An 11,255-nucleotide genomic window follows, 5' to 3' on the forward strand; every position below is an offset into this window, starting at 1 on the left:
ATCACAAATGCATGCCCACAAACATAATCATTATTTCCAGTCTGTTCAATAACCCTCGTAATTATCAATCTTGTCTTTCTGGACATCGATAGCGTGCCAGGCATGGACTGTACCATCAGTTAAAATGGTATGTCAAGGCACTATACTCTGTCTCGTGATTAGATAACATCATTGTAATGCTGTGCAGTAAAACACCAAATCAAACTGAATATATATTTTGCGTATATTTACCTATACTCCATCCCCCCCTTCTAAAAATTAAAATTACACGAGTTTAGGGAAAACTCTTTATTTTATTTAAACAGATCGTGAATACATCAATAATTCATTAATAAAAACTGCAAATCAGCTGCAAATAAACAGAAAATATCACAGTGTAGTGTAGTATAAACCAGTACTTGAGATACAGTTTTGTCTGGGCATGAAGCTGAGTTACAGGTTAGTCTTAACATGTAATTGATATACAGTTTAGTCTTATCATACCATGGAGTTGAAATATAGTTTAGTCTTAAGGTGTAACTGAGTAACAGTTTAAATTAGCATGTAGTTGCGATACAGTTTAATCTTAATAATGGTTTCTGAAACATTTTATAATCTTAACATGTAGTTGAAATATAGCTTAGTATTAACTTATAACTGAGATACATTTTGGTCTTTCCTTACTTTGAGTTGAAGTTTAGTCTTTACATGTAGATGTGCACTCTGAACATGTAGCTGAGTTACAGTTGACTCTGAACATGTAGCTGAGTTACAGTTGACTCTGAACATGTAGCTGACGTACACATATAGTCTTGACGTGCAATTAAAATAGTTTAATCTTGAAATGCATTTGAGATACAGTGTAACAGAGCATGTAGTTTAATACGGGTTGGGAAAATATTAAATACTTAATCGTGAAAATATGTATATGCAGGCTTCGGTTATTTTTGTAACAGAAATGGTGCATATTTATGAATGCGATAAGAACAAAGTCTAGGATGGCAGATTTGTTCATTGTTCATTGATAGCTGTACATTTGCCTCGTTTTATTTCTGCAATTCTTGCTGTCTTTTCTTTCTCTGATCAGTCATTAATAGAATACAGTTACATGCATAAATATTGTAACTTTATAAATAGATAATATAAATCACATGTAAGTGGTGTACAGCTGCAAACATCATGGGTCATGACAGGGGACATGATCTTTTGTCAAATAATGCAGTGTGACTCGACTTCTTAGCACACACACACACACACACATAGATATACAGTAGATCGTCGTGACACATTTTCCCTTCAATAAGTAGATACGCTTATTACCCTGAATTTATTGTATCTCTGCAGTTTTTCTTAAATGAAAACCAGGATATACAAAAGCTAAAACATTACATCATAACGTCATATGATACATAACTTATATGTTGTATACAATACATAATATATACTCGAATGTTTATAACATGGAAACAAAGAAATCAGAAGTACAATTTTGCTGATATAATTCACTTTCAAAATAACGAGAAAAAAAGATCTCCATGGTAGAGGTGGAGATGTATTCATTTTGAAGTACTAAAATTTTAGTTAGTATTTATTTATTTTTTTATATTGGTTATGTGTGTGGAGGTGGCTGGTCTAAAATCAATCTATCCACATTCAAGGTCGCAAAAACTGTTGTATATTGGTAAATATTTAATTCCTCAAAAGAAATGGAATGACCTGCAACAGATTTCCTGGATAAAATGAACCAGTTGTGTAGTATGTTCAGGGTACAGTTATCAGTCATTCGATTGTAAACTTACACGAAATCGTTGGGCTGACAACCAGCATTGTATGGAATTTTACAAATGTCAACTTCAATCATAATCAGTTGAATCTTTGAAAAAGAAGACAAAATGTGAGGGGTAACAAAATGACGAGTTCGTTAACAGCGTGATACGCAACACCACCAGAAGGTCCATTACACAGGTATGTATTGCAGAGTGTAACACAGGCAAGGTAACCGTCTCCACGGTAACTACATGTCGTCTGGTTATCTGCCTGGAGGTTTTTTAGTGCATTCAATTCAATTGAGAAGGTCTTCCCATCTGAACAGTCACGAATATAGGAAAATGTGTCACCTAAAAATGAAAAGTAAAATATTAAAAATCAAGGCATCTGACTGAAGACTTTTGCTTCATCCGTCTCATAGCATTGTCTGAAATAAGGTTTATCCAGACAAAAATGAACAGTAGCATTATGAGAACTTTTACACATTCTTGTATTAGAAGAGTATTTGTTTAAATTACAGAGGAAACGTATTGCATAACCTTTGCTGGAAGTAATTCTCTTTGGCCTTGACCTTGAAACATAACAGTCATATTGGATGTGCTTAGTTATTTGATGAACTTCTTTGCTAAATTCTATATCATTGTACGATGTAGATGGAACAAGTAATTATACTTCAACAGAAGACAGTTTCTATGGAACACCAGTAGCTGGTAAACTCACGAGAAGCTGACACCAGTGCTGAACATGATATATTCAAACACAAAATAAAGGTCACAATGACCTAATATTAACCCAGTGATGGTGTTCTACTTAACAGGAATCCTCCAGCAAGGATTCAAGGCTTAAATGTCTACATTACTTCAGATACTTAGCTCAACACGCAGTTTAATTGCAGTTGATAGTCAGACGGACAGATGTATGTATATAGCTTCGCATGAGTGGACAATGCTGTCGGTGCTGTAACTGGTCATTTCGACCTAACCACAGGCCTAAAAACAGCAACAGGTTGACAAGCATAAATAGCTGTGAAAGAAATTTAGATTACGAAGTTCATGCACAAACATGGCATACAAATTTAGAGCTGTAAAGGAAAGGGTGTTATAGATATCACGTGGAAGAAATGGAGTTATGAATATCACTTGGAAGAAAGGGAGTATAGACATCACGCAAAGGCAGTAACGTTAATTGTACGCCAGACCCCTTTAAAAATACAGCAAAAAATAAAAAACGTAAATAAGAATTTGTACAATTTACCATATTTAATTTCTTGACATCGCAGTAATTTTAAAACTTTTAAATATGCTTCAATACTAACGTTTTAAAATTTATATAAACTTCTCAGGGAAAACACAAACTCAAGACTATTATCAGTGTTCCCTGACACATTCTCATAAAATTGCAACGCTGATTTCAGTCGTTCCTAAAAATCATCATTTTAGTCATCTTTCTTGTTCTCATGTATTTCATTTTAAACGGTGAATCAGCATGAAAATACTTCCCTGTTTAATATTTCAATGGACACTAGAATGGCGATATATGGCATCTTTTAAAGTGATATATATATATATATATATATATATATATATATATATATATATATATATATATATACCTCTCGACATGATGACTTCTATAACGCAAAAAGTTTCGTTGTATCCGGTGCAGTTTTTGAAGTAACTCCCCATTCTGCCGTCCTTTTCTGCATTGATCCGGTCTTTCTTAAGCCGTTTATAGTTCTGGCAATCTGCTTTAACAGGATCCGAAGTCGAATCCGCACATTGGTAACAGATCAAGTCGTCCTCTGAAAATACACATTTTGATCAGAAACTACATTTTTTATCCACTGATGGACATTGTGTGTAATGTATTACTTGCATAATCTGTTGCCATAGAGTTATTTCATAACCCGTCTTTAACCTTTTTTTTTTAAGATAAAATACGTTACTTGAATGACTATACAACATTTTTTTTACTGACTTTGAAGTGCTTACACTAACAAAATAAACCCACACAATGCAATCACGTTGAAGGGCATCACACACAAGTCTTAAATTGATTACAAAGTAGACAAAATTGTAGCTGTTTCTTGACTATGTGGTAAAACAGTTACATTTTGGAGAGTTTGATTCTGTTGCTTTCAAGTCATTGTCTCACACGACAACAGCCGGTATTTGTCAGAAGGCTATATTATTGAGACTGGGGTCTTGGGGGGAGGGGGTATGGGGTTAGGGGGTGGTTTTTTGTGGGGGGGGTATTGTTTTTTGGTGTTTTGTGGGGTTTTGTTTCGTTTGTTGGGGTTGCTTTTTGTGTGGGGTCACCAATTACCCTTCTTTTCAATAACTCAATACATAAACTTAAGTAAAAAGCAATCTAAGTACTAGTAAATCAACTTTATTTAGCTATTTTTGAAAAGATTAAAAATTCCATCAGCCCAAATTCCATCAGGTTGCAATGATGTTATTTATTTTAATGGGACAGAAAGCCACTTTATTATTAACTACTCCCGTATTATTTCTTTTAGAAGGGTCTTCGTGCTTATAATGTTTTTGAATTTGAAACGGTGATATACCAAGTCCTTCCTCACCCCACCAATTTACACACACACACACACACACACATACACACACACACACACAGTAATTTGCTATCTCGAGACCCCGAACACGGATGATGGTCACTGGGTCCAGTTACAGTGAAATATATGATATTGTCGATCGAAAAACAGACAGAAATCTTGAACCTTGTGTTGAAACGTATTAAACAAAGGGAAAAAATACTAATTAACCTTCCCACCCCAACCCCCAATTTCAAGACCTAAATATCGTCTACTCTAGTGTTAACAGTTCTTCTAGTCATTCAGCCTATTTTTAGTATATCATCTTACATTAAAATTTCAAAATGAACAATAAAAAAAGGAAAGGGATGATTTGATACTTATAGCAAGGTAAGTAAAGATTGTTTTATGTCCTTGCTCTCACTTGTATAGTGAAAACGCCAATCATTAAGTCTGTCAGTTGTTGCCAACAATTTTGCTACTTACCGGAATTACATAGACTAATACAAATCCAAGAACACAATAACAACAGGAAAATATACACTATATCTCCTTTCTGCATTTTATATCTCTGCTGTGCTTGAATTTTACATCGACATTCTCAAAATGGCAGAGTTAACTTTGGTACTTCCTTGTTATATGCATGAATGGACAGGGTATAACGCACGTTTGTGCATTGTCAAATAAAGATCACTTTACTCAATACACTCTGGAGAACACGTACGTCGAAGGCAGAATTACGAAGAAAAAGAATCATTTTTAAATAGTTAAAGCGTTCTTATTTTTCTTTTATTTTCTTTGGTCACACCATCGTATATCGAGTATCACGGTCAGGTGTGCTTCTACACTCTCCAGGGTACAGGAAAACCTCCGTAAGAGTGACGGGCGCCAAAGCTTCTTCAAATATCATCAGGTGGGATGATCTTTTACTTGCACAGTGTGGCTATTCCTTGACAGACGACGTCTGTTCAGCATCCCCATCCGTCATATGATACAATGTTTAGCATTCTACACGCAAATAATGCTACAGGAGGTGTTCACAAACACATTCTTATCCCTACTGGAATTTGTACGTGGAACATCTGGCGCAAGAGGCCAGCGCGCTAACTACCAGGATCAACTTCTGGTAGCGGATACGACCAGACAGTATTGTTATCAAAATCCTATCCAATTTCACATATTAGCCGCAACGTTGAATAATCAAAGACGATTATTTAAACTTGCATATACCCCTTATATGCATATACCCCTTATATGCATATACCCCATATATGCATATACCCCATATATGCATATACCCCATATATGCATATACCCCTTATATGCATATGCTTTACAAATAGAGGTTAGTGGCCACCCTATCCTCATAGAAAATGCTCTACAATTAAACAAGAATTCTTTATTTCAGATTCATTGATCCATAGGCGAATAAAATAGGCCCACGTGTGGTCAATTAAAATATGCAACTATTATGTATGTATAGAGTTTATGGACGCATCAGCAGGATAAAGTATTACATCAAATTACGTTCCGTATCTGAAACACATGCAAGCACTAAAACAATTTCTTGGAATTTATATAGAATAATTCTCCAGCTTTCTAAAATATAAGGAATTTACATGTATATTGTTCAACTTTAACAACGTGCCAGTCTCATTGTTTGATGTTCCTGTACACATCGACAACAGTCTTCACCTCTAAAATACTGGTAGTCAAAACTGTAGGAGTACTACATATATGTAATAACAAAAAGTGTGTGTGTGCGTGCGTGTGTGTGTGTGTGTGAGAGAGAGAGAGAGAGAGAGAGAGAGAGGGTCATTTTAGTAATATGTTCGAATTCAATTGGCATTTATAGCAGTACGCATTCACAAGTGTGGCAAATTCTATTCAACGCATACTATTTGTTCCAGAGCTTGACAACACATAATAGCATAAGGTGATCACGTAAAAGACAAACTTATCTGACCAATAGGAAGTTTGTTGACTTATTTATTCAACAGGTAATATGTTTGACACAGGTAGAATAATTGCAAGCTTGTGTAGGCTTAGAAGAGTGGTGACTTCTTCTAAAGTGATCGATATTTGACATCCAGTGCATTATTTAGCATTTTACATATGTAATATTAAAAAATAGTGTACATCGCATCATATAGCATTTTACGTATATGATATTAAAACGTGTACATAGCATTGTACAGTATTTTGCATATGTGATATCAAAAGTGTACATAGCATTGTACAGAATTTTACATATGTGATATAAAAAGTGTACATAGCATTGTACAGAATTTTACATATGTGATATAAAAAGTGTACATAACATTGTACAGCATTTTACATATGTGATATAAAAAGTGTATACAGCATTGTACAGCATTTTACATATGTGATATCAAAAGTGTACATAACATTGTTTGATATTGTACAAATATAATATTAAAATGTGTCCATCGCCTTTAATGTGCATGTTGCGACTAAAATATTCTTTAAAAGTTAGTTGACATTTAAATTACTCGATCATTGATATAAGAATTTAATAATAATAATAATAAACATAGTATCAAAATAAACTTCCACTTACTACTGTTTCCTTGGTGACAAGGTTGTGTCTTCATATAGCATAATAAAATACTGCACTTGCTACTGTTTCCTTAGTGACAAGGCTGTGTCTTCATATAGCATAATAAAATACTGCACTTGCTACTGTTTCCTTAGTGACAAGGCTGTGTCGTTATATACCATAACAAAATACTACACTTGAAACTGCTTCCTTGTGTTTCCATTTTAAGGAGATACTAACGCCATAAGCCAGCCATACACACCCTTACAATCTGAAGAATGCAAAATATGTCGGACGACGTCAACTGTACGGTAGAATATGTTACACTGGCCGTTTCTGTACACCATACTTGACCCGAGCTTTAATAAGATGCAAAATGTATGAATATATGCAACAGGGAATTAGCAGAAAGATCCCGAATTTAGAGTCTTGTGTAATGCTAAGCAAACTACATAAAGTAGGTCACAATAAGCCATCTATACAAAAAGTACGACACTATGATACTCTTCTGGTACAAGATTCAATTTTAAATCTGTAATACATTAAGTCCCATGCTACAAGTTTAATCAAAATATATAGAATTTCACCCAAACACTGGTTCGGGTGAAAAACTCGAGAGCAAGCAGAAAAAGTAGAGATCTACAGTAGTGAAATTACCAGGCAGTACAATTTGTATAAATTCGTAAACATTAGAAGCAGGATGGACAAGCACAAGTTTAGTTTTCTTCACAAGAACAATCAGTGAATGAAATGCTATCTGACGTAAGTTTTTGTAGGGTGCAGCCAGAAGAATATGTGAGTAATCTAGTGCGACGTTCGTTGATTCTTTATAGAGAAAACCCATGTAGATGCAGACGGACAGATTCACTAACTCTTAAAGTGATACTGAAGTCTACTTAAATGTTATTCAAATAAAGCAGACATCTTCATAAAAGCAACAGTGAAAACGTTATCAAAATGTATATAATATGTTTGAAGTTATAAGTATTTAACGTTATAAAGGGAGGTAACACATTCGAAACTTATTACTTTTTCCTAAATTTGGCGAGGGAAACATTTAGAAAAAAAACTGAAATGATCTTTATAAGTACGTAAATGGAATATTTTGAAATATTTAAAATACAACATATCTAAATTGTATTTAATTTCGAACACTCATTTGTAAATGAAATTGAATTAAAATAACTTAATATGACTGATAAATTTCCAATTTACAAATTTTGTTTTAGAGAATTAAAATTTAGTTTTCAAAGGATCTGAAAGAAAAACATCTCCAATTTGGAGTATATTTGTCCTGATGTAATTTTTTTTATAAATCTGTAGAAATTGCAATTTTTGGAATTGTAATTTAAATTTGTATAATTTTAATAAAGATAATGATTGTTCGAATATTTGTATTGTGTGATTCTAAATTGTACGCCTTTAATAAAATGTATCATTGTTAGAGCTATATTCTTGTAAAATAAATCTTGTGTCACAGCATTCTCGTATATTCTAATAAAGAACGGTAGCAAATACATTACATACACGAGGAAAACTGTTAACGCCAACAACATTCTCAACCGCTGACGCAAAGAAGGCATGATGACTAAAATTAGTAGAATCAGAATCTAAGCTTTGCACTGTAGGCAGTTTCTGGCGAATCAAATTATTCTTGGAAGTGGAGTTCAAAATGGGTGGCTCTTCGTGGGTTTTCGGAAGCAGGAACAGCCATCGCGCTCCAAGAACACGTAAGCTGAAGCCGAATGTTATAAGCCATGACCTGTTAAGTACAAAGCAAATGTCTGCCAGTATAAGGAAAAAAACTATAAATGCACTCCGCTTATTCAGAATTGCTGGGCTGCAGACTTCAGGCTCTGACTTCCTTTTTCATGTAAGAAATATGTAGTTAGTCTTAGTTTACAAATTTCTCCTATGTGTCTTAATACATAGAGAAGAAACATATTTAGAACTTAATTTACTTGCTTTTAAAGCGTCGGTAATAAGTCATTATTATACAATATTAATTTTGAAATATAGCGTGTCTTGGATTGTTTAAATTTATTTATGATTTGTATTAATTTATAATACTAGGATTGATTTTTGTAAAAAAAATGGTTTGCCACCAACTTCAAGTTACAAAATAATTTATTTAGAAGCAAAATGCATTTTAAATTACATAAAGTAATATATTAGATTTTTAGAATAATATTCCATAAAATGCTTTGATCGCAAATAACTTGGAATCAGTTCTAACATATAATTCCTATTCATATTTGCATTATTGGTAATTTATTCGGAATTTAATTCCAAAATACAGAAATTACGGAACTGTGTGAAATTGGTTAGCTTTAATTAAATATAATATTTTTATCTTAACCGTATAAATCGATTTGTGTGTAATTTTTCAATATCGAGTGATGTCTAATTTTAATAAAGAATTGCTGTGTTGCAGACTTTAGGTTCTGACTTCCTTTTTCCAGTTCAAACCCAGTACCTCTTCGTACATACCAGCGATGTAACACCTACAAGAGTGACTCCGTCCGCTAAAAGGAGGCCAGCATGATTTTTTCTCTCTTTCTTTATATCTGAGAAGTGTAACATGGATAAATTGGGCATGACGAAAATAATTCTGTTCAGTAAACCGATCATAAAATCGGTAAAAGACCCATCGAAAAGCCTCTTAATATTCTTTTCATAAAATATTCTCTGTGAGCATAACATCTCATTATTATCTAGTATATAATATGAAAATCGAAGCAAATTAAATCTTAAATATAACCTTTAAGATACCATTTTAAAGTCACTAATATTACCTAAACAAACATGCATCTTTTACAGCTTTTGACCAAACAATTGCAGAACAATTTCCCCAAAGTTTGCTATAAGACACAAGTAAACTTTCAAAAATATTTTATCTCTTCTACGAGAATCTACAGGAGAATCTACCATTATGCACTTACACAAAGTCCAGTATAATCTTTTTAAAGATAAACGTTATCAGACAACATTAATAATTTTTTTAAAAAATGTTTACGTTTGGGCATCTTCAAAAAGTCTTTTTGCTTTTTTTTTCTATAGGTGAAATATGTTTTCTAGCTGCTGCTCGTAACTGTTTATTGTTATGGAATCACATTAATTAAAAAGAATCGAATGAAAGAAAATTGGTTTACTTTTATGTCATAATCCTAAATTTAAGTATAGACCATTTTAAGAAAATGAAAATAAACCGAGCTGTCATCTTGCCTAATTCTATAAATAGATCGCACTATAATGTTAACCAGGACAGCTTATAATACGTGACTTTTCATTTTCTGATCTTTAAGTACTAATATTGGAGTGGTTTTCTTTTAGTACTAATATTGGATTGGTTTTCCTTTTATTTTTCCATTTGTTTTGTACGTCCTACTACTAATATTGGAGTTGTATTTCTTTCTTCCCATTTTTGTAAGTCCTACTAGTAATAAAGGAGTGGGGTCCCCCCTCCCCATTTTGTTTTACGTCCTACTAGTAATGAGTGGTTTTTTGTGGTTTTTTTCCCATTTTTTTGTAAGTCCTACTAGTATAATTGGAGTCGTATTCCTATTTTTCAATTTTTTTTGTACGTCCTACTAGTATTATTGAAGTGGAATTTTTTCTCCCATTTTTGTACGTCCTACTAGTAATATTGGAGTGGTTTTCTTTTTTTCCCCCCAATTTTGTGTACGTCCTACTACTAATATTGGAGTGGTTTTATTTTTCCCCATTTTTTGTACGTACTACTAGTAATATTGGAGTGGTTTTCTTGTTTCCCATTTTTGTACGTACTACTAGTAATATTGGAGTGGTTTTCTTATTTTTCCATTTTTTGTAATTCCTACTAGTAATGTTGGAGTGGTTTAAAAAATTTTCTTCATATTTTTGTACGTCCTACTAGTAATATTGGAGTGGTTTTCTTTTTCCCCTATTATTTTACGTCCTACTACTTATATTGGACTGGTTTTATTTTTTCTCATTTTTGTAAGTCCTACTAGTAATATTGAAGTGGTTTTATTTTTCCCCATTTTTGTAAGTCCTACTAGTAATATTGGAGTGGTTTTCTTTTCTCCCATTTTTTGTACGTACTACTAGTAATATTGGAGTGGTTTACTTTCTTCCCATTTTTGTACGTCCTACTAGTAATATTGGAGTGGTTTTCTGTGTTTTCTCTATTTTGTGTACGTCCTCCTAGTAATATTGGAGTGGTTTTCTTTTTTTTTCCTTCCATTTTTGTACGTCGTACTAGTAACATTGGAGTGGTTTTCTTTTTTTTTCTCCATTTTTTTGGTACGTCCTACTAATAATATTGGACTTGTTTTCTTTTTTCTCCATTTTTTTGGTACGTCCTACTAATAATATTGGAGTGGTTTTTCCCCCATTTTTGTACGTCCTACTAGT

At 33.1% G+C, this 11,255-nt stretch overlaps 1 protein-coding gene across 1 annotated transcript; it reads right to left on the reverse strand.

Moving 5' to 3' along the window:
• Positions 1-273: 273 nt before the first annotated feature.
• Positions 274-4,954, reverse strand: LOC149782309 (uncharacterized). The gene is made up of 3 exons (XM_089933689.1): positions 4,787-4,954; positions 3,359-3,547; positions 274-2,096 (listed from the first exon to the last, which is right to left on the reverse strand). The coding sequence occupies exons 1-3, from the start codon at positions 4,860-4,862 to the stop codon at positions 1,843-1,845; spliced, it is 519 nt and encodes a 172-aa protein (XP_089789815.1). The 5' UTR covers positions 4,863-4,954; the 3' UTR covers positions 274-1,842.
• Between the last annotated feature and the right edge of the window lie 6,301 nt (positions 4,955-11,255).

The sequence above is a fragment of the Sinohyriopsis cumingii genome, chromosome 15 (genome assembly GCF_028554795.1).
Source record: "Sinohyriopsis cumingii isolate HCF-2022 chromosome 15, ASM2855479v2, whole genome shotgun sequence".
In the NCBI taxonomy this organism is placed as follows: domain Eukaryota; kingdom Metazoa; phylum Mollusca; class Bivalvia; order Unionida; family Unionidae; genus Sinohyriopsis; species Sinohyriopsis cumingii.

Coding starts and splice junctions, on each gene's coding strand:
- LOC149782309 (XM_089933689.1), bottom strand. CDS start 4,862: ATGCAGAAAGGAGATATAGTGTATATTTTCCTGTTGTTATTGTGTTCT. Junction 3,548..4,786: donor TATTAGTCTATGTAATTCCG/GTAAGTAGCAAA, acceptor GTGTATTTTCAG/AGGACGACTTGATCTGTTAC. Junction 2,097..3,358: donor AGAAGTCATCATGTCGAGAG/GTATATATATAT, acceptor TTTCATTTTTAG/GTGACACATTTTCCTATATT.